Here is a 24190-nt window from a genome sequence, read left to right as displayed (position 1 = left end):
CTTCCATATACGTTGGCCATCTCCTTTTGGAAACTGTTTTCTTTCATGGATACCAAACAACCTGAGATCACCAAGGCTCCTGAGACACCTAGGTTACTCTTTCTCTTCACATCTTTTAAAAGGTGCTTCTCAGTTTATTTTGAAAAAACAAAAAGCAAAATAAACAAAAGTCTACAGCCAAATTTCCCACTTGAGAACGTGCCTGTCATGAATTAGGGGATTCCATCAGGATCAGGAAGAGCAAGTGGCACATGGAGGGCTCACACAGGGGAAGTGAGACTCACTGGAAGAGCCTCAGGTATAAGTTTCAAGGAAAATCTTAAAGCAACTGCTCCTAACCAAAAATAGTCAGATTCATTAAACTTAAACCAGAAGCAAAAATCTCCTTGGATTGCTTCCTCCTCTGGCATCCAGAGCCACAGCAGTCTAGTTCACATTTCTGGGGTCTGCACTGACCTGTGTGGAACAGTGGCTGCTAAATTCTAGGAAGTCAGCACTGACTCTTCCACCTGCAACACCTTTCATTAAAGGCCTGAATCAAATGAGTCCCCCGCACCTGATCTCCATCTCAGGACTACTACCGTTAGTTTAGTCTGCAGAATATTTTGAGCAACTACAACGTACGGAGTTTGGCATGTAAAATGTTTTAAAAAGAAGATTAAGGCATAGTCCTGCTTTCAAGGAACTTTCAATATAATTATATTTAAGTTATTTATATATTTCTTTTATGTCTCCTGCCAGACAAGTCAGAAACGAAGTGTTAATTACCCTTCTTTTTCCACAGAGGCAGTATACATTTGTGGAGCTGAAATTTACTAAGCTGGCTCTTTCTGACCCAAAATATCCAAGTAAGAATCTCACGGCTTTGTTTTGACCCTACTTCTCCACTTCTCCAAGCTTTTCTAGAAATAAAAGGAGCTTAGGAATGACAAGTCAAACCAATTTTTCCCCACTTCATTATTGTCAGTACATAACACTAAATACCATAGTGACATACAAAGCTGGGGAAAGGGTTTAGTCTCAGAAGAATGCCCTCCTAACCAACTACAATAGCAGTCTCTAGCAAAACAGCCTACCAAACTGACAAATCAAAACAACAATAGCATATGATACTTCAGAGGAAGAATGGTTCACATTTAAAATTTATGATTGCACAAAGGCACTCTAGAATTTTATGTTCAATGTACTGAATAAAAAGCAGCTGTTAGGCAAAGAACGATTAAATGACTTCAATGTGAAAGAATTAATCACATTTTCTTATACTTGGGATTCTGCTGACACTGAAAATAAAGACGGAAAGGACTGCAACGTCAACATTCTAAAAACAACATCAAAAAAGCCCCCAAACTGGTATTCATCTACAAAAATGTAAAATTACTTCCTTGCCTAACATTTTAAAAGCTTAATTACACTAAAAAATTTTTAAGCATTCATTCTATATTAATATAATAGAACATCGAAGTTATTTCTAAAAGCAATTAGTATTTTTAATTGTTTAAAATTATTTAAGGTTCGGAATTCCCTTGCAGTCCAGTGGTTAGGACTCAGTACTTTCACTGCCATGGCCTGGGTTTGATCCCTGGTAGGGAAACTAAGATCCCACAAGCTGCACAGCACGGCCAAAAAATATATATAGCTATATATTTTTTTAATCCCTCCTGGCTGGAGGGATAAAATGATAGACATGACTGCTCTTATTTTTTTAATCCACTTATATTTTATACTTCAACTTTCTCATTCCTGTCATAATGGGCCATGTCCAAGGAAGTTAAGAAAGACTTCCTAGAAAAGGGGGCATTTGAAGTGAATCTTGAAGAATGAGAAGGAATTTGCCAGGAAGAATGCAAAGAGTTGTACATGCAAAGGTTGGAATTAAGAAAGGAATCTTGACTGTTAGGGGAAATGAAAATTGGCAAGAGTTTAGAGTACTCTGAATCCTACTCAACTAATGCTGATAACTATTACTATTATATGTGAATTATCACACTCTCTGAGCCACTATATTATTTTGTAATTGAAAACATGAAGTTGTTTTCAAAAGAACTTTTAAATACCAAGATCATCTAAGTCTAAACACTCCTTGCCATGTAGAAAATACCCTTCTTCTCTAAGAAGCTGAAAGACCTCTAACTATAACTATAGAGCATAATGCCTTGCTTCCACAAAATGCAAAGGACTTTGCAAGCTTCTCTTTAGTGACTTTGAGGACGTAAGAAGTGACAAAGACCATCCAAACATCACTGATATGAGGAAAATATTTTCAGCATAGAAAACTTATGTTTAGCAATTGCTCTAAAGAAAAGCTAGAAGCCTGCCTGACAACCATTAGCAAACACATAGGTATCTTCCAGGAATTGAATTCCAAAATCTGATCAAATCCCTGTAATTCTCTAATTATCAAACCCAGCAGTGTTGACAAAGCAGAAGCCCACTCAACTACTGCTGATAATTAGTATTCAAAGCTAAATTTCCTCTATCAAATCAGAATGACTTCGAGATAGAAGCACACTACCTTAGGATCCAAAGGAACACAATGATTTCCACCTCCTTGCTTACACATTTACACACACACACACACACACACACACACACAGCAGCAGCAGCAGCCATAACCAGGCTTTGCTGATTTGTCACACTGGCTTTGACAACCTCTCCTTGTGTATTCTCATATACAGGGGCAGCTTTACAAATTGGCTCAAAAATACCTAATCCTGTCAAAAATAATTCCGTATCCAGAGGACTTACTTGCCCTGCCTACCTTTGTTTGTTACTGTCATAGCAACAATGCTTCAGATATCATCAAGCTTTGGAAGTGTGAAGAAACACACTGAGGATGCAATAATGTGAAGGCCGAAAAGCAAAATGCAGGTGACAATGCAACAATGTAAAAGAGCGAAAGCATGCATTGACTGAATCCCTGCAACTTGCTGGTTACTATGCAAGGTGCTAAGAAAATGGTTACACCCCTCAAGTTACAGTCTATCCAAGCAGTCATCCAGTTCCAGGAAAGCAGCACGGGATGAGGCCTGCAGAGTCCTCAAATGCTATATTTTAAAACCTTGATATTATACAACAGGCAGCAGGAAATCAACATTTAAAGCAGGGGATACAAATGATCAGATTGGTATTTTAAAAATATATTTCTAGGGCTTCCCTGGTGGCGCAGTGGTTAAGAATTCACCTGCCAATGCAGCGGACACGGGTTCGAGCCCTGGCCTGGGAAGATCGCACATGCCGTGGAGCAACTAAGCCCGAGCGCCACAACTACTGAGCCTGCGCTCTAGAGCCTGTGAGCCACAACTACTGAGCCCGCGTGCCTAGAGCCCATGCTCCGCAACAAGAGAAGCCACCACAATGAGAAGCCTGCTCACCATAACAAAGAGTAGCTCCCACTCACTGCAACTAGAGAAAGCCACGCATAGCAACGAAGAACCAAAGCGGCCAAAATAAATAAATTTTTTTAAAAATTATATATATATATATATTTCTGAAGGCAGTATTAAAAATGGGTTGAGATCCAAGGAAAGAGAGGCAAAAAGATTAGTTAGAGCCAAGTAGGCAAGATAAAAAGACTTAACTAGGCCAGAGGCAAAAAATATATAAAACGAAAAGAACAGAGTTAAGAGATATTTCAAAAGCAGCATAAGCAGGGCATATAGAAGGCAAGAGAGAGGGAATATTCAGAGGCATCCCTGATGCTTCTGGTGTGGCTGACTCAGGAGACTGCCATGCTAAGAAAAAAGATAGAAAAGATGGAGAAGCAGCACATCCTACTGAGGATAAGACAAGAGTTTAAGTATTGGATGAATCTGAAGTTAAAACAGATCATGCAAATGAAGATTTTTATTAAGTAGAAAATATGGGATTGGATCTCAGAGGAAACGGCAAGGCTCAGCAAGTCAGGCCATGGCAGTGGAATGCTTGTCATTCAACAGGTAAAAAGAGAACTAGTGAATGATAATTTTTTTAAAAAAATGGTATGAGACATAGAAAGAGAATCAGCGGCAGGTCATGCCACAGAAGGCAATTAAAAGATTTCTAAAATTTGGACAATATCACACCTTAAGATCTGCATACTTGAGGTTTAAGTGGGTACTGTTCTATGGACTCTTGGACAAATGGAAAACAAGAAAACCCGCAGTCACCTGCTATTACAAAAGACTTCTGAGGCACCAAAACAACATACCTTACCAACTTTCGCTCTAAACTTGAAACACCAAGAGCCCATGAACGGTTGTGAAGGATGAAACAGGGGGACCTCCCTGGTGGTCCAGTGGCTAAGACTCCGTGCTCCCAACGCAGGGGGCCCAGGTTCGATCCCTGGGCAGGGAACTAGATTCCACATGCCACAACTAAAAGACCACATGTGCCACAACTAAAAGATCACACATGCCGCAACAAAGACCCAGTGCAGCCAAATAAATAAATAAATATTAGGGGGAAGAAAAAGATGAAACAGGGCCCAGGACATCAACCAGCAAGTCACATGGGCCTCTTCAGATGCTGAGTTGGCCCTGTTATTTCAATAAAATACTGCCACCCATGATGGGGGAGGAGGGTAGGAAAGAAAGTGCTGTAAAGTGTATTTTTAATCCTGTTCCTAATTCAACTGATCCTGATGAAAGAGCTTTGCATAAATAGTGCCTTGATAAATCTTTCCTATAGCACCAAAACAAAATGTTAATTAAAACTTGAAATGGCTCCCACAATTGCCAAATTTGGCCACACATGGTTTCAATGCTTTTACTTGACAAGTATTTGTTCAAAAAAAGTATTTCTAAATTATTTGCCTATGTTATTAATGTCAGGTATAAATCTTAAGGGCAAATAAATACCCGTAACAGAAAAAATAGGTGCCAAAGAAGCCAAAGAGGATTTTGTTCTATATTGCATATATATTCTTTTGCATTATAAAATGATTTAATCCATAAATGCAAACATTTATAGAATTACAAGAAAAAAAACACATCCAATAACAGCTTGAAAACAAGACAGAACCAAGCTGAAGGCTCTTGAATAATTAATGTTTTAATATTCAGTACTTCAAGGTTGTGGAATCTAGATTTCAAAAGTTAGCTTAACTCCATGCAAATTCCATTTCAATCATCTTTATTTTCACATAGAGTTGTGGCAGCATCAGCTCAGAAATATTTGATATGAAAAACCCACCCTCCCCCAACCCTCCCTGCCAGCCCTTTTTAGATTTGAATATATAAAGCAGAGACATGTAAGACATGATGCACCACCTGTATGAGAACAGAAGGAATCCTAATTAAATAATTTAAAGCTTTGCCTATAGTAGTGCTTTAGTATTAGTGATAGAAATCTTATCATACATATTCTCATTTCTTTCACTCTCGTTTTGCTCCTAAGGCTTACAATAGTTCATAATTAGAGCTTTAACACAAAACTAACATAACACAGAATGCAGTATGGTGGGATGGAGAAAATCTAAAATCATGATAGTCAAGTTAAAGCTCTGGTTCCTTTATTTAAAAACAATGTGACCAGGCTTCCCTGGTGGCGCAGTGGTTCAGAGTCCGCCTGCCGATGCAGGGGACACGGGTTCGTGCCCCGATCCGGGAAGATCCCACATGCCGCGGAGCGGATGGGCCCATGAGCCATGGCCACTGAGCCTGCGCGTCCGGAGCCTGTGCTCCGCAACGGGAGAGGCCACAGCGGTGAGAGGCCCGCGTACCGCAAAACAAAACAAAACAAAATAACAATGTGACCTTAAGCATTCCATTATCTGCAAAAGGAATAATAACAATAACTCAGAAGGTTGTTGTAAGTAATAAATGTGATTATATTTGTTAAAGTACTTTGTAGAGTAAAAAAAATAAAATAAAAAATAAAATTGGGTGCGTGCAGCACTAGGCAACTTCTGATAAATCTCTCAATTATCCCTTGATCTGTTAATGTAAGACAAAGAGCAGTGTCTAAATACCCACTGGCCTCCTGGTAAATATGGGACAAAAAAATGAGGAATACAAAACAAATCCACATACTGTCAAGTATGTAATACAGCAGTTCTGTTTATAACAGAGTTATCTGAAGGGAATGTATCCAGATGGTTTGGAAAGTCACCATCATTTAAACATAGCCATACAGAGTCCCTGAGACTGAAACTCATCATTACAGAGACAATCTAATCTAGTTTCCAATGCTGTTAAGAGTAATTCTATGGTGTAACTTATTCTTAATTTTCTGGCTTTATACTGATAACCTTCAATATAAGGCATAGAGAGGGGTGGTGCCAGGAAATGGGGAGATGGACAAAGGGTACATACTTCCAGCTATAAGATGAATAAATTCTTGGAATCTACTGGATAGCATAGTGATTATAGCTGATAATACTGTATCATATTTAAAAATTGCTACATGAGTAGATCTTAAATGTTCTCACCACACACACACAAAAAATTTGGTAATTATGTGACGTGATGGAGGTGTTACCTAACCCTACAGTCAGAATCATTTTGCAATATGTAAGTGTATCAAATCAACACATTGCACATATTAAACTTATACAATGTTATATGTCAATTACATCTCAATAAAGCTAGAAAAAATATATAAGGAATAGATATTGTTGAAAAGTTGTTTGTAACGTTAAGTTCTGTTTGCTCTATCACATTTTTACTTCAACTTAGAAGGTAATTCTTGAGCACTTAGGCATAAACTAGGAGAAAGAGCATTTGAGCTCAAAAGACCTAAATTTTAGCATCCATCCTGTCATTGGGTGACTATTTTATTAACCTCCTCTGAGCCACAACTGATGCATTCATGGAAAGAGGGAGAGGGAAGGAAGTGGGGAGACTACGGAACTGGATAGTTTCTGTGATCTTTTCAGGCCTAAAATTGTACGGTTGTACTATGCTTAAGGAAGGAATTGGGTAACATGACTCCTATTCTCACAAAGTTTACAATCTAACTGGGAATGTAGGAAATGAAGACATATAGCTAATAAAAAGAAAGAACATTCACCACTGCCAAATGACTGGCGTAGAAAATACCAGTGGCTACTGATTTTACAACAGGGAAGGACCAATCCTAGTCAGGTGGATTTCATCAAAGAAATAAGCTGGACTTGGATAGAGAGGATGGGGAACGATATACTACATTCTTCCATTATGCACCATGAATACGACAAACACAGAGCACTTTACATATCATCAAGCCTTACCTTATTCATGGAGATAACTCATCCTGACATGTGCTTCTAATCTGGAATGAAACACTTCCAGGGACAGGAAGCTCCAAGCTATGCCAGGGCAGCCTGATACATCCTTGGACCACTCTAATGACAAAGCTCTTCCAGATACTGAGATACAGTCAGCTTGCCCAATATGACAGGGCTTTCTGTCCTTCCTTCGTCATACTTTACAAAGAACATTTATCTAAATACGTCTCTTTAAATATGTAACACTAGGTACTGAAGAAAAATTTAATGAAAATTGACCCTTTCAGATAGTAGTTGGGCTATTTTCTCTCTTAATCAGGTCACATTTTTTTCATCTGACTTAGAGAGGCCATCCCCAAACTTACCTGCTTACCTTTATAATATACCACCTTGTTTTCTTCATCATATAGCAATGTCTGATTTCTGCCATCAAAACTATCACTCTGTTTCTAAAAATAGTAAAATTTAACAGAGCAGTTTATCACAATTTTTCATTACCATTAGTGTTATATCCCTAAAACCTTTTTTTTCCTCCCATGAGAGGTCCTTCTCATTCGTAACAGAAATAGTCAAATCACAAAGTAAAATCTGAAGGCAATATCCATTATCTAAGAAAAAGATCTGACGACTCAAACAAAAAATTTCTGAACCCGAGTTACACAGCCAAAATAATTCTACTAGGAAAATGTGTCTTGGGGCTTCCCTGGCGGTGCAGGGGTTAAGAATCCACCTGTCAATGCAGGGGACACGGGTTCGATCCCTGGTCCAGGAAGATCCCACATGCTGAGGAGCAACTAAGCCCGTGCTCCACAGCTACTGAGCCGTGCAAGCCACAGCTACTGAAGCCCGCACGCCTAGAGCCCGCGCTCCACAACAAGAGAAGCCACCACAATGAGAAGCCCACACACCACAACGAAGAGTAGCCCTCGCTCGCCGCAACTAGAGAAAGCCTGCGCGCAGCAACAAAGACCCAACACAGCCAAAAATAAATAAATTAAACAAATAAATTTTTTTAAAAAGAAAAATGTGTATTTACATTTCTTTTCAAGGCAAAGTAACAAAGTATAACATCTGTAGTTAAAGAAAACAAAAACAAAAGACCAAGAATGATAGTTTAAGTATGTAAGACATTAGGAAAGTACACATTTTTTCTATTTAAGAATTTTATTTCTTCCTAATCCTTAGTGAAATACTACATCTCTTCTACTATATTACTGAATTAAAACATTTTAAATTTATTGAATCAAATGTTTTGAGGATAAAAAATAATAAATTCAAAAAACAATTATTGTATACATACTATGCTTACAAATGTCATTGGCAATGTAAAACTGTAGAACCAGTGGCTTGTTAGACGGTAACAGATAAAATATTTCCTATCTTTTTTTTTTTAACTAGAGAAGTTTTTGATAACACGTGCTGTCTCCTACTGTGTACAAAAAAACCTTTTGGCTTACAAAAAATAATTTAAAGGTTGGCAAGCAATGGCCCATGGACCAAATCTGATCCACCACCTGTTTTTGCACAGCCTGCAAGCTCAGCATGTTTTCTTACATTTTTAAAAGGCTGGGGGGAAATTAAAAGAGGAATATTTGGGTACAAGTAAAAATTATATGAAAATCAATGCTCTGTGTCTATAAACAAAGTTTTATTGGAAGACACCCACGCCCGTTCACTTATATATTATCCACGGATGCTTTCAACTATAATGGAAGAGTTAAGGAGTTGCCATGGAGACCATAAGTAACCCTCTCAGTGTGCACTACAAATCGCCAGTAATAATTCATTTTTGCTTCTTGGCTTACAAAGTGTAAAATATGTGGGCTTTTACAGAAAAGGTTTGCTGAACTCTGGAATAATTAATATAATGATTCATTATTCCCTGAAGAATTTATGATAATAACAGCTTCTGTGATTCTCAGCTATCAACTGAACTTATTGAATTTTACCATAATAAAGATTCCTTTTTACCTAGTGTTGTATATTTACAGTAATGTAATAATTTTAAAATACATTTAACAAAGAATACACCATAAAACAGAAAAGGTACAGTTTTCATGCATTATTTAACTCAGTCAACAATTAAACACCTACTGTATACAATGAAGATTTCTAGGGATTCAAAATAAAGAAAATGTAATTTCTAGCTCTAAGAAACTCATACTCTAGTAGGGAGACATAGTACTCTAATAAAGGTTTTTGTCACTAAAGGGAAAGCCAAAGCAATGAAAGTAACCTCTACCATTTCATAATGACATACTGTCATTTTTAAAATATTACCTCTATATGAATTAATGGCAAGTTATACACTCAAATAAATAAGGCAACAAGGCTTGGCCAACACGTTTATCCATTAATAGTTTTAATCAAAGCATTAGCCTTATGTACATAATCAACCTTGACCAACACACATGTAAGTAAAAATGCTGATTAAGAATTTACTAATTATCCTTCTGAACTTCAGAAGTTAGTTGGCATCTGGTCCTTAACTATGATAAACAGACACCAAATCAGCATAGGTTATTTGTACATAAAGGAAGAGAAACAGTAACTGAATGATTAATAATGAAGAACATAATAGATAAATATCATCATTAAAAATACATGAATTGTTTTGTTTTGAAATCTCAACTGTCCTACAAATGTCGCTTTACTTGGAAGAACATTTCTGAGAATAACTGTCTCTTGGATCTCCTCAGAGATTCAATCTATTGTAAAAAATAAATAAATAAATTATAAATGCATCAGCTTTTCATAATTAGAATGCCAGGATGTGCATGCAGCTAAGAATGTTGGCTGTTTGCCTGCTTTACTTAAAACCAGAAGAAAAGTATAATCTCAATAATGAAGTCTTCTAGCAACTGTTGTGAGCAGACGAGAGAGATGTCTCAACTAGCAACTACCTCCAAATGTAGAGATACATGCACCCTGGTGATTGGAGGTTAGCAATCCTGGTGTGTCTCCTTGCTTTTAGTATTAAATATTTAATGGCATATTTTTCCTTAATGGAATCCAGGCACATCTGATCAGTCACTGGGATCATTTAGTAATGCAGTCAAAGTTATCATACCGCCATTTCATATAAGCTTTGTAATTAGATAATTCATCACTTTACTAATTCAAAAGATTGCTTTCTTTACTACTTTATAGCATGCTACAGTAGTGAAATTCAACTAAGCTGATCAACAAAAAGGCTCTAAAATTTGGTCCTATATGAACTTGAAACCTCCAAGTGGCAAACACACACACTCCTAACCTTTCAAAACAATAGTGGTAATATCTGTCCCACAAATTAGTCTAACAGCAACACTGAAGTAATAAAGCACCAGTACATCCAGAATGAGAGGGCTAACTAAACGGAAAATTTAAGATTAAAAAACTGAATATATCATAAATTTGTTCTTGCCTTTTACTGAGGTACACCATTCTTTGGCAAGTAAAAAGACCCAATAAGGGTTTATTTAGTAATTTTTTCCTCCATGATGACTTATATACTTTACTAAAATTATGAGGCTATGGCAGAATAGCACATAGACTATTTATTAACACTCTAATGGCACATACCAGGCAAACGCAAGTATAATCTTAAATATATTATCATTTGTGTCTTATTTCTAACATATCTCAATCAAAAATATTAAATTACTATTTATTTTCATCCTATGAATTAGAAGATTCTCGTTTTAACCCATTCTCCACTGTTTCTCCAATAAACAAAAATTCTCCCCCAGTGAAAATTTACTCAGAATGAAACTGAATGTAAACTTTAAGTATCATAGTACAAAAAGCACCTAAAATTCTCACTTTCAAATCTATACAACCACAGTGTATATCGCAAAACCAGCTCCCCCAATAGCATTAAAAATTAGAGTTCAGAAGGCAAGCTCTGGAGGTCACAGATGTGCCCTAAAGAACAAAAATAACATTCTCCCAGGAAAATTATTATCTTGTTTAAAAGAAAAAAAGAGGGAACATCTTCTCAAACAGATGTGAAATTTCTAATCAAAAACTTCTGTTGCAGTTATATAATATTATCAAGTTAAAACGTACTTTGCAGAGGTCTGGCAGCACTAACAATGATGTCTGTTTTGTGGTCAGGAAGTTCACTTTTATTCTTGTTGCTTCCAATTTAATGTCTGGTTTTGAAACGTTTTTTGCAACTAGTCCATTTTCTATTACTTTGTTCAGAGCTTATCACATTCTAATCAGTCTACCAAATGCAGTTTTAGAAAAGGAAGTTTTAAGTCCAGAAAAAAAAATAAGTATGTTGTTCTAGAACTCTGCACAGTGATCGCTAAAAAATATACTCTATGCATAGAAAATAAGCTCAGAACTAAGTCTACTGACATTAAATTTAGAATAACCATTACCAATAATTACCAGTGTATGTTTGGGGGGATGGAATAGAGACATTCCATGTCATTTCAGTGAACTGTGACATGACAACTAACAGAACTCTTATAATTTAATTTCATCCTTTTAAGATTCATGTGTGAGAAACATTTCATTCATCATAGTAAGCTTGCTTTTATATTTCCTACATGAAATCCCAAGGAACTACTCTGAAATCATGGAGTTGCGATGAATGTAGGACACAGTAAACGATTTCCGTCCACAATAGCTATGGGCTGAAACCAAGCCAGTTACTAGGGGAAAGGTACTATTTTCTGCCTGCAAAATTTTTTTCTCAACAAGATAGGTAATTCTCAGCATGGGTATGGGATACCAGCACTGGGCACAACTGTAAGCAACCATCTGAGACTCTGGTTTACAATCAGTTGCAGATTACACTCTTGGCTACATGACAACACAGGGAGACACACAACACTGAAGTTTTATACTAGAATACAAATAAATATGGGAAATAGGCACAGCAGTAGTAGAAATTAATAATGTGTCAGACACTCTAAGTACTTTAGAGTTAATCCTCACTTTAATCTGTAAATATTATTATTATTATTCCCATTTACACATGAGGAAATTGAGGTTGAGAGAATTTCACTTACTTGTCTGAAAAAGCAACTTAGCCATCATACTACTATTCAACCTCCTGTTTAAATTTGCCCTCTAACTGTAATTTTCTCACCTTTTAAAGTTTATAGTCATCATTATTTGTATATACGTTCTCTATATTTGCAGCAAATGTTTCGAACTCAATCAACAGATTGAACCATAGGAGTTGTCTTGCCAAGATAAATCCATTTTGAAATCTAACCAGAAATCTTATTTCAAAATAGAAGTGGAAGGAAAAAAAGTTGGGGAGTGGGAAGGAGGAGGGGCCTGTGGAGACGGAAACATACATCTTCCCTTCTCCAAACAATCTGAAAAAGAGCCAGCAGAGATGAGTCTGGTCTCCATTTTTGATGAATATACAAATAGCCACGCGCCTCCACTGTGCTCACTAACAAGTATCCCCAGTACATCTCCCACCCTTTGGCCACCTTCATTAGTGTCAGTGGCGAACCACTACTTTCCTCATACCTTACTCTTTTATTTTTATTCAGCCACACCCCCAAGTAACATACAATCTAAGTTAAAAAAAAAGTATGCAAATAAAGCTTCAAGCAAATCACTCCCACGTTTCCATCCCACCAGATCATCACTCTGCAGCTCGCCAGCTATAGAAATTCTAGAGGTACTACTACCCTCGCTAATTTTCTCTTACCACCTAAAGCAAAACAAACATTTTAAGCATCACGCTTTCATTCAAACTCTTTTTGTAATCACTAAATATAACTGAAACATGTATTCCACTGGTAACAAATGCCTTTCCAAATCTTCTTCATAGGAAGTCAATATATTTTTCTTACCCGGGGGTTAGAGGAGTCAGTACCCCCTCACTCCCCACAAGTATTTCTAAACCATTCTCTAGAATTGTTTCCCAACACCATCTCCTCTTCTGAAATTCATGCCATTAATTTCTGCTTCCTATGTGAAGTCCTCCTTGATATCCTCCCCTAGAAAAATGTCTCCTTCCTACTTAATGTTTACAACCAGGCAATAAGTTCAGAGGTCGACAGGATATTTTATACAGCAAACTACTAGCTCTAAATCCCAACTGCCAGTTGCTCAGTGTGTGCGTGTGAATGTGGGGATGGGGAGTGGCAGGCTCATACTGGTGATCAGGAAGTGGAGAAAAAAGGAACACTTGGAAATATAACTGGAAAACAGACTACACAGTAATGTGTTCGGAGTAGTGAAGGGGGCCGGGGCACATTTTTCAAGCAGAACCAAGTCCTGGGCAACAGAAGCACAAGAGGCACTAAGAATCTAGTCCAACAGGAAATACACACTATTTTTCAGCAGAAAACCCCAGAGTGTTCAAAATATAAATCGCTAACTTTTTTTTTTTTTTTTTTTTTTGCGGTACGCGGGCCTCTCACTGTTGTCGCCTCTCCCGTTGTGGAGCACAGGCTCCGGACGCGCAGGCTCAGCGGCCATGGCTCACGGGCCCAGCCGCTGCGCGGCATGTGGGATCTTCCCGGACCGGGGCACGAACCCGTGTCCCCTGCATCGGCAGGAGGACTCTCAACCACTGCGCCACCAGGGAAGCCCTAAATCGCTAACTTTTGAGGAATTCATCATGGTCTTCTATGAGAAAAAGCTATCAGCTCAGCAGAGAAGAAATTTGCTCTCAGGATTAAGAACCTTCTCATCCTCCACCAACCCCTTTCCCTTCCAGGCAGTACAACTTTGATATATGTATGCATACCCCCAAATGAAACTTTTGACTTGCTGCGGTTCTTTGCCTTGGCAGATAATTTTCAGAGTTAGAATTAACCATGTATTTTGATAACCCTGGGCAAGAGTGCTGCAAACAAAAAGAAAAACAAAACAAAACAAAACTTGCATAATTTGATCAGTGAATTCACTAACAGACACGTCTCTCAGGAGGCCAAGAGGACTGATAGCAAAAGAGTAATTGTAAGGAATGTTTGGAAATTCAACTAAAGGAAAAGAACATCTGTGTGACATCTATCAGATATAGAACAAGTCTGAAAATTATTGAAACCAAGTGATGGAAACGTGAGGGTTCATTAGAATTGTCTCTCTACTTTTGCGTGTGTTTGGAAAAGTCCATAATCAAAGATTCAAAAAAATTAAGGTAGAAACAAATTTGGAAAAGCTCTCAGAATTCCTCTTGTCTTAAATGACAATTAGAGGAGCCAAAACACAAGCTTCGCGTGTCTAATACCTGCACAGAACCTGCATGAACATAAGTGAGTGGGAGGAAAAGCAAAACATAAAACAGGCTTTTCTTTTTGAGGCCAGGTAAAGCCAGCTTTCTTTGAAGAGTAAATTAAAAAGTTAGTTCCTTAAGGTGAGAAAGGCAGGTCAGCATAGAACCACTCCTGACAGACTGCACATGTAGGAGCAGCAAAAGAAAGCAGCACTCTCTGAAGTGCCCATTTCTTCTCTTTGATTAATTCTATGCCAGTAAGATGGGGCGGGGGCAGTCGATAGGGATAAAATTCCCTGTCCAGCATTCTCCACCCACTTCCAACGCATTTGTCATGATCGGCGTCATCACACACTTGCAAAGTTATAAGCTCAGTGGCTCATCCCTAAGCTTTGCAGGACACTGATTAGCTTAATATAAGACTATTCTATTCTTCTAAAAAATGAAGGACAAGGAGGGGGAGGGGAGGAGGAGGGGAGAAGGGGGAGAATTTTCTCTTTTAAGGACAAATGTATAAGCAGAAAAGTAACTACAGTCTATAAAATATAAACAAAACTTTTACAAGGAAGTACAAGAGCCATAGGTTAATGCTGCTTTCCTCTGATTATTAACCTATATTTTAAGGCAGAAATCACAGCTCTGAGTCCAATTCCCCCATACACTACAAAAATGTATATGTTTTACTTTTGTAGCAATAACAAGTGTAAGTATGTGGGGAGAAGGAAAGCACATTATTAAAATTTTGTCTGCTTAATCATAATGACAGAATTTCCCCCTACACAGCACAGAGAAAAGTTCATTGTAAGATACATGAGATTAAAATTATTTTAAAAGAAACAGGAGAAATAAGATAGTAATTTACAATTTACACTATGCAATGAAAGTATTTTTAAATAGTTATTATGAACACTATTAACTCCAGTAATTAGCACTTGAACATTTTTCAACAATAGGAAACACTAGAAATGAAGTTACAGTCATCATAAGGTATATTTTTATCTTTCAGTAGGTGTTACGTTGTGTAGCATGTAACGTCGAAAGAGCTTGTGTGCACTGTATATGCAGCGTTACTATAGGTTGTAATTTTCAGAAGCATATGAAAAAAACATGAGAAACTTCTCAGATGCATTATAAACAACACTTAACATTTTGAAATCAATTTTAATTAATAGACAAACCAGAATGTAATGCTAAGATGATATTATCAGAAAATCGTAAGAGCATACCCTAAAGAATAAAACTACATTTGGGAAAAACAAGAATAGATCTGTAGCAATCACACTAATCACATTTAAATTCTTAGAAAATAAGCAGATTATAAAGCATACTTTAAAAATATTCACAAGATAAATATATCATTGGATGTGTGCATATAAATTGTAAAATTGACAAAATCACCCTCAAATGTAAAATTTTACTTATTATTAAAAATATGATCAATATTTAAACAAATCCAAACACACAATGTGAGAAAGTAAGGATGGCAAACACATGATAATAACAAAGGATATACTGGTTCCTTTGTCCCTATCCCAGGGTAGATATCAAGAATCAATCAGGGACTCCCCTGGTGGTGCACCCCTCGGGACTGACTCAGTCTTCCAGCTGTTGAAGACTTACAGCAGCAGGAGTCAGAACCTGGCTCGGAAGCAATAATAATAATGATGGCAGGACTTCCCTGGTGGCGCAGGGCTTGAGAATCTGCCTGCCAGTGCAGGGAACACGGGTTCGAGCCCTGGTCCGGGAAGATCCCACATGCCGCGGAGCAACTAAGCCCGTGCACCACAACTACTGAGCTGGCGCTCTAGAGCCCGTGAGCCACAACTACTGGGCCCACGTGCCACAACTACTGAAGCCCACACAACTAGAGCCCGTGCTCCGCAACAAGAGAAGCCACTGCAATGAGAAGCCCACGTACCACAACAAAGAGTAGTCCCCGCTCACTGCAACTAGAGAAAGCCGCGCACAGCAACAAAGATCCAACACAGCCAAAAATAAATAAATGAATAAACAAATTAAAAAAGAAAAAGAATCAATCAGTGCATTCTTTCTCTCTGGACCCAAACAAACCCTCAGAATCACTTCCAAAAAGAGCACTCAGGTACCCATTACCAAGAGACCACAATGAAATATTAAATTATACCTATTTTCTAACCCTAATCTAAGATTTTCATGACTTAAAACATTTAAACAAATATTTTGGCAATTTGGGCAATTATTTTAAAATCAGAAATGGTTATATTTTCATATTATTTAAAATTCACTTAATCAAGAAATGGATTCCAATGATTTCTTTCACTTCAAGGAAAGTTCCATTGCTGAAACAACCACCACAAAACTAAATGGACTCAATGGCAAACTTAAATCCATTCATAAAAAATAATGGAATATGTTACCTTCTTTTGAGACAAGAAAGCACACTCTTTTGAGGGTGTGCTTTGAGAGCTGACAATGAACATACTTGAACCATTAGTAAGAATACTGATAAAGCAGAAAAAATAATACTATTTTCAATGTAAGCAATACATTCTCCCATTCTCTACTCAGTAAAGCAGGGGACTGATAAAGACATGAAGGGTCCTGGATTTTCATGGATCAACAACGAAATAAGGAGTAAAGGGTTGATTTATGGCATTAGCAAAGATACCAAAGTTAACACTTACTTTTGCAAAGGCTTCAAAAATGTCAAAGGAAGGTGGCAGCTGAGAAGCATCCTGTATTTCTTCTCTCATGAAATGCTGAAATGTCAATGCAAGTTGCCTGAGGCCCTCTTTCTTATCTTCAGTCAGTTTGTTAATATCTTTTTTAAAGAGAAAATAAATAGTACAATCACACAGTGAACTTTCAATGGATAATTTTCAGGTATTCAATGGTAGCTGTTAAGGCAGATATTTCCTACCCTAGATTCCATTCTGACAGAGATCAAATGCATCTTTTTATTTTCTGACAACTACAAATCATTATCATACATTATCAATCAAATTCTGCCAAACGTTATCTACAAAATAAGATCAAACACCTAGCAAAACAAAATCAATACACACACAGATGAAAAAACATTAAAACCAAAATCAGTAATGATGTGTGTTAGTAGATTTTCTACATCCTCCTGCACACATGTTCAAACTACCATAAATGCTTATTTAGTTAGTGAATTTAAGTAGACTTTTCCATGAAACAATTTACAACCAGGTCATAACTAACTGATAAACAGTATCATCTCAAAGACAAAAAAACAGAAAGCAAGAACTGAAGAGTTCAGTTAAATTAAGTTCAAATTGGTGAAATTGGTCAAGTAGAAAGTACATCGAGAAAAAAACATGAATCAACCAAAGAAATCTCATTTTCAAGTTCTTTTCAGGTTGAATAAACAAGATATGATACTGCTTCAACCCAAACAGAAGGAGAAAGTTCCAAAGCCAATATCACCTCTTTAAAAACTCAGTTTCATTTATACCACAAAGGGGTGTGAAGACTAGGAGTGCACAGTTCAATTAATAACGTTTGAGAGCACTTCACTTAAGGCAGCGGGTATGACACTGCTACTAAGCAGGGCTAATGTTCATAGCAAAACTCACTGCAAGAGATGTTATTTACCTAGCAGTAATATAAGAAGAAAAAAATGACTAGTTCTCTATTAAAACTTGAAAAGATAGATCAAGATGAAATTACAGCATAACTCTGTTGCTCATGTCAGGTCTACATATTTTCTTTTAATTACTTGTTCAACAGAACAAATTAACCCAATGATTCCTTAAATAATAATTTATTATCACTGGCACTTAGAGGATTCCATAACCATAAATCTGTACTAGATGATTTTATTTGTCTCCATCTAAAAATATTAAACTGTGTAGCACATTACTCCATGAGCTCTTGCTACTTTTGACTTAAAAGTCATGTACAACTTCAATGAAGAGGATCTGTGATCTGTGCCAATAGAAAGAAACACAAACCCTACGTTCACGTAACACTCAGATTTGCAAAGCCTCTCAGTGTTAAGGAGGTTGGCCACCACCATCGTAGTTCAGCAGAAGAACAACGCTCAGTGCTGTCAGAGAGCCTAAGTCATCGGTACTTTCTACTTTCCTTATTATCTAAATGTTCCCTGGACACCCCATTCACATTACTGTTCCCTAACATCAAAAACAAACCAAGGGCTTCCCTGGTGACGCAGCGGTTGAGAGTCTGCCTGCCGATGCAGGGGACATGGGTTCGTGCCCCGGTCTGGGAAGATCCCACCTGCCGCGGAGCGGCTGGGCCCGTGGGCCATGGCCGCTGAGCCTGCGCGTCCGGAGCCTGTGCTCCGCAATGGGAGAGGCCACAACAGGGAGAGGCCCGCGTACCGCAAAAAAAAAAAAAAAAAAAAAAAAAAGAAAGAAAAGAAAGAAACCAAGAGTGGGAAGAAGGGAAAAACAGAAGTAAAATTTATTCTGTCAGCTGGACAAAGGGTTATACTCCCCTCACTGCCTAACTTGGACACCTCTATGGTACCTCACAAACTCCTCTAGGGCCAAAGCTACCCTAGAATAAATTAAATAAGCTAATGTGTCAGTCTATATAAAAGCATGAAAAGGTTTGCTGCCTCACATAATAAAAAGACAGAACAACAAATTTTTTTAAAAAAAAAAAAAGGCAACTCATCAGCTCAGCAAATAAATGATAGAACTTTTAAGATGCTGATAGAGAATCACTTACTTGACTCCAGATCATAAAATGAGTAAAGTTTCTCCGATTCAGAGGGTGTTTCTTCCATCTATGAAGAAAGGGGGAAAACACCAAAAACAATTTCAAGTGCTCCAATATACAAATAATATGTTTGCACATCTTTAAATATTCAAATGCAAGTCCGTTAAAAAGATAATTTTCTATATTATCCTTCTCATCATTCTTAGAGTTAAATTATTCAATCAGTCACAACTTTAAAATCTGTGTTGCAAATTGACCCACCAATTTAATTTCCAAACACAAAATTCTTTTACAAGAAGTTTCCATTCTTTTCTTTTTTTCCCCAATTCTACCACAGACTGTATCACTTTAAGGATTTTACTACTAATTATTATAGAAAAGCAAAGATGGATGAATAAAAATAAGAGTTTATTACAAACTGTGCAACCTTGGGCACGTTACTTAAACTTGAGGTGTCAATTTCCTTATGTGAAACACAGGAGTAATAATAGCACTGAGTTGTTGTGGGATGAAATAAGGTATATCATGTAAAGCAATTAGCACAGGGCCTAGAAATAGTAAGTGCTCAACAGAAAGTAACTATCATTACAGTTACTTTCTATGAGATTCTGATTCCGTAGGTCGGGTGAAGACTGAGAACTAGAGCCCTGCGTGATTCTGAAGCAACCCATTTCTGCTCTAACAGTGGTCCTCTATCTTTTCAATACTAATAAAGTAAACAAAAAAGTTCAGACTCAAATATAATATTATTATACTTTTAATATCCAGTGATTAAAGAAACGCCTAATGACAAAGTTGCTCTGAAATAAATTTGTGTATTTTAGTTCAACACACTATGTACATTTAAAAATAGTAGTAAGTATATGTGACAGATGTTGTGTATTCAGTCCAAAGACAATGCCAATTTGGTATTCTAAATCCATTTTTTTTAGTACAGATGTAGTTGATATATAACATTGCATCAGTTTTAGGTATACACTTTTACATTCCTAAATTCCTCTATGAAATTTTATTGCCAAAAGAAGTTAACAGACAACAGGACACGAGAGAGCTAAAGCCTGCAATAAAGAGATATTCATTCTAAAGCCTGGCAAAAAAAAAAAAAAAAAAATCCAAAACTGGAAGATGTCACCAGAGGGGGATTTCAGGGAATCCACTAGCTGCTTTGGCAGAGTAGGGAAAGGGACTGGAGAAGCAATTTCAGTGAATGTTGGCTTAAAAAAAAAGAAAAGAAAATAAGATAAGATAAGGACCCTTCCTTGTAAGATTAATTATCATCGAATTAAAATCTCACTTGAAGAGGAGAAAACAATTATATACTTGCCCTGTGCATTAGTTCTCAGTAGAAAAGTATTAAAGGCAATGTAACAGGCATCACTAACATCTCATGCCCCAAACATAGGACTTTATGTTTCTATTCACGGGAGATCACACACGGGGTCTCCAAAGAGGGGCGGTGCACTTTGTCACTGCTGTGATTAACAGGAAAACAACAAGTCTTGTCTTAAGACACTCCCTGGAATAATCCACCTTCTACCTCAACATGGATTTAAATTCAGTCTTAAATATGAATAATACATGCAATTGCAAGTGCTTATGTTAAATTAAAACCCAAGCATATTTCACAAGTTTTATACTCACAAGTTTGAAAACAACTCTGCCAAGAAGTCGGACAGAGTCGGGAGGATATCTGGGTTTGCAGCTTTTAAGGCATTTGCATTCTCGCTTGTGGTCCTGCCAAGCTTTTTTCTGTTAAGACAAGAGTGAGGAGGGCATATAAGACATGAAAATTTAACTGTCATTTACACTGGTTTTGAATGTTGTGAGTCATCAACATTAATTTCAACAGCCTAAATATAACTGCAAATAGAAAATGAAAGCAATATTATAATCCTATTAATGATCCAGGATTCAGTATGCAATTACCAGGCATGGACATCAAGGACTTCCATTTCACCTCTGTCCTTCAATTTGTCCCTTGGTTATTACCTAACTGGTAGAGTCCAAAGAAAGAATCATTATGTCTTTCTTAATAATTTATAAGATAGCCTTTTAGGTGATTAAATAGGATTCAGTAACAGACAGTGATTTTGGATACAAAAAGAAAATATCACTCCAAATTAGAAAATAAAACACATGGTTCAAAAAAATCAAAACGGGGCAGATAGCTTTCTGAATTTCTGCGCTATTATAGTAAGTATAGAAATATCAGGAGGGCTAACATAAAAAACAGAAAATCTTTTTGTGTTTTTAAGACAACATAGAAAGGGGTTATTAGCTAAAATGACCAAATGTCATTTTTACCCAGGACCATCTTGGTTTATTTATGCTGTACTGGCCTAATTATTAATAGTGTCCCTTTCCATTCTGAAAAGTGTGGTTTGTATGATAAATTATATAGTCACTTTTCCCAAGATCCTAGCCGTGTGCTAGTGGGGCTGAAGAGACCACAGAGCCAGTCACCAATCTCACAACACTAGGAATAAGAGGACTAAATGGATGGACATTATCCTGGAGTCCGACGTCAGAAATGCCATGACTCCCTTTACATGGGATTACTTCTATATGGAAATAAAATCCAGAGTATCCAATATTTAACCCTGGCAAGTGGAAGACAGCTAAACCAAATATCTAGTATGTTCTTTTCCAAATGCGAGTTGGAAGTTCAATCACTCCCAAATTCTGGGCCTATAAAATCCCCATAGAAGAGGTTTCTCTTTTCCACTTACAGCACAACATGCAGCACAACCAAAATAGTAGCTGCAGCTACTTTGAAACTGTGAACTCCGATTCAAGTTCAAGACAGCATTTTGCTCAGAAAGACTGCCTGTGTCAGGGTGCTGGGTGAAGGAGTGGTTTGTCTGCTGCTATTTCCTTGTAAACCAAATCTTGGAGACATTGTTTACAAGGGGTACTTCTTTTATCAACTTTATTCACAGTTGCCTCATTTCATTCCTTCATATCCACTATGGTAATGCTCTTAATGTGATTTTTTTTTTTTTAGTATTTATACTTACTCATTTCTAAATAAAACTGAGTTGCTTTCAAAGTAAAGATGAGTATGAAATAAGGTTGTAAAATTAGAAACAGAAAATGTAAAAATTATGAAAAAAAAAGTCCTCTAGCATTTACTTAGCATTCTACAGTGTTAGACACATGACTAAGCAATTAAAAAAGATTTCATTTGATTTTCACAATAATCCAAATGGTAGATATTGTCATCCTTATATTAAAGATGAAAAAAGTAAGGCTCAAGAGCTGGGATCTAACTACCAAGCTACATAAATATAAAGGGGGAGAATATAAGTTCTTAGTAAGCTTAACAGGAGAGCTAAGTAATTATCGTGCTTGTGTACAACAATTATTTGAGCTGCCTCACAGACAAGGCAAAAAGAAAGCATAATGGCTTAGGTAATTCTCATCTGACATAAGAGAATAACACATAGCTTTACCAAGTATTAAATCACAGGAGGAATTTATTCCAAGAATGCTAATCAGCAAACTGGACAATGTCTTTGACAATAGTTCACAACACAATGGCCTTTCACAGAGCTACTTTAATGTCAGTAGAATATAACTCAGTGAAAGAAAAGGTTTCTATTGTTCAGGGGGCTAGTCTCAGATTAACAATCAGCAAGTACCAATGTGTTGTAAGATCCCTAAAATAAATATGGTTACATTGCCAAATAAGTTTGAAAAATACTTCATATTGTAGACCCTGCTTAGAGATTCGAAATATATTTAGCTTACTAGAAGTTCTAAAATGTTGTATTTAAGAAACTTGTATAAATAAATTAACACAGTTTCCCATGACTGTTATTGCCATCCTTTGGGAAGTTAGGTTGGTATATACTGACTCAAATATACCTATACACTTTCTTTCCTTCAGCTCGTCTTTGAATGAGGGTGAGTTAATAAGCAGACAAATTCACAATCATTCTCACTGACAGGAAACTAGAGCGTGGACATTTTTGATTACTGATTGAAGGGCGAACCATAGTTTTGGTGGAAGAATTTTCATTTGGTATTGAAAGTAAGTGTCTAGCTGAAAAAGAATTGTACCTAGTAGAATAAGGCTGAGATAATGGATCAAATGATCTTAAGAGCAGATTTTAATTGATACTTAACTATATGGGATCATCTATAACTCTATTGTTAAAACCTCTAGTTTTGAGCAGCTCAGCCTCCTGGAAGCTTACCAGAGAAAAGGAACTACAACATGTACCCAAGGTAATGAATCAACTGATCTGTTACATGACATTATTTAGAATGAAACTTCCAAATTTTAGAAAACTCTCGTGAAAAATGACTTTATTTCTTTAACATAATTAAAATTGAGCTCTTATTTCTCAACAGTAATTAGAAAGTAGAAATATGTTTCTTTAGGCTATTCCTCGATCACTGCATGAAAACATCAGACATACTTGCCTTCCCATTTGCTTCAGCAAAAAAAGATGTTCATTCTTCATCTAAAAGCCAAATCAAATCTATATAAATATGGAAAGTAATCATACCACTTGAAACTGGCCTGTAATAGTGTCAACTATTACCATGATATTAAAAACCATGTTTCTAAAACATTAATTGTTAGGGTTACATCTTACCATAAGGCTTACTAACAGAAGCATACCACAGAAAAGGCTTACAAAGATATTTTCTAAGCAACTGCATTTGACTTTGAAGCAAAGCTTCACAATCATACAAAAACATTAGGCATTATCTTCACTCTACAAACTTTAACCTTGGTCAACACCTCAAGGGACACATTATATATCTACCACTTTCTCAGAGGTAACCCCTTGACTTACTTTTTCCTATTTTCTTCTATTACTGCAAATACAGGATGTAATTAAGATTTTGTTCACAATACTGACTGTAATGTTTTCTGTTCTCATAGTTGAAAATTAACGATGATGTACAATAAGCACAAATTAGCATGAAAGACAAAGCAAATTAAAATATTGCATTAAGAAACAAAGACGGGGCTTCCCTGGTGGCGCAGTGGTTGCGCGTCCGCCTGCCAATGCAGGGGAACCGGGTTCGCGCCCCGGTCTGGGAGGATCCCACATGCCGCCGAGCGGCTGGGCCCGTGAGCCATGGCCGCTGGGCCTGCGCGTCCAGAGCCTGTGCCCCGCAAC

The 24190-nt window shown here is 37.0% G+C and overlaps 1 protein-coding gene across 2 annotated transcripts in view; it reads right to left on the bottom strand.

Moving 5' to 3' along the window:
- SMYD3 (SET and MYND domain containing 3) overlaps nt 1-24190 on the bottom strand; it is a 725308-nt gene that overhangs the window by 504720 nt on the left and 196398 nt on the right. For both annotated transcript variants that reach the window (XM_024133701.2, XM_024133702.2), the window contains exons 3-5: nt 20694-20801; nt 19062-19119; nt 17027-17163 (exon numbers count right to left, since the gene is read on the bottom strand). In XM_024133701.2, the coding sequence (XP_023989469.1) occupies nt 17027-17163; nt 19062-19119; nt 20694-20801 (303 nt within the window). The remainder of the gene's footprint in view (nt 1-17026; nt 17164-19061; nt 19120-20693; nt 20802-24190) is intronic.

The sequence above is a fragment of the Physeter macrocephalus genome, chromosome 4 (assembly GCF_002837175.3).
Source record: "Physeter macrocephalus isolate SW-GA chromosome 4, ASM283717v5, whole genome shotgun sequence".
Classification (NCBI taxonomy): Eukaryota; Metazoa; Chordata; class Mammalia; order Artiodactyla; family Physeteridae; genus Physeter; species Physeter macrocephalus.
The sequence above is the reverse complement of the archived record's forward strand: the minus strand, read 5'-3'. Positions and strand labels throughout refer to the sequence as shown.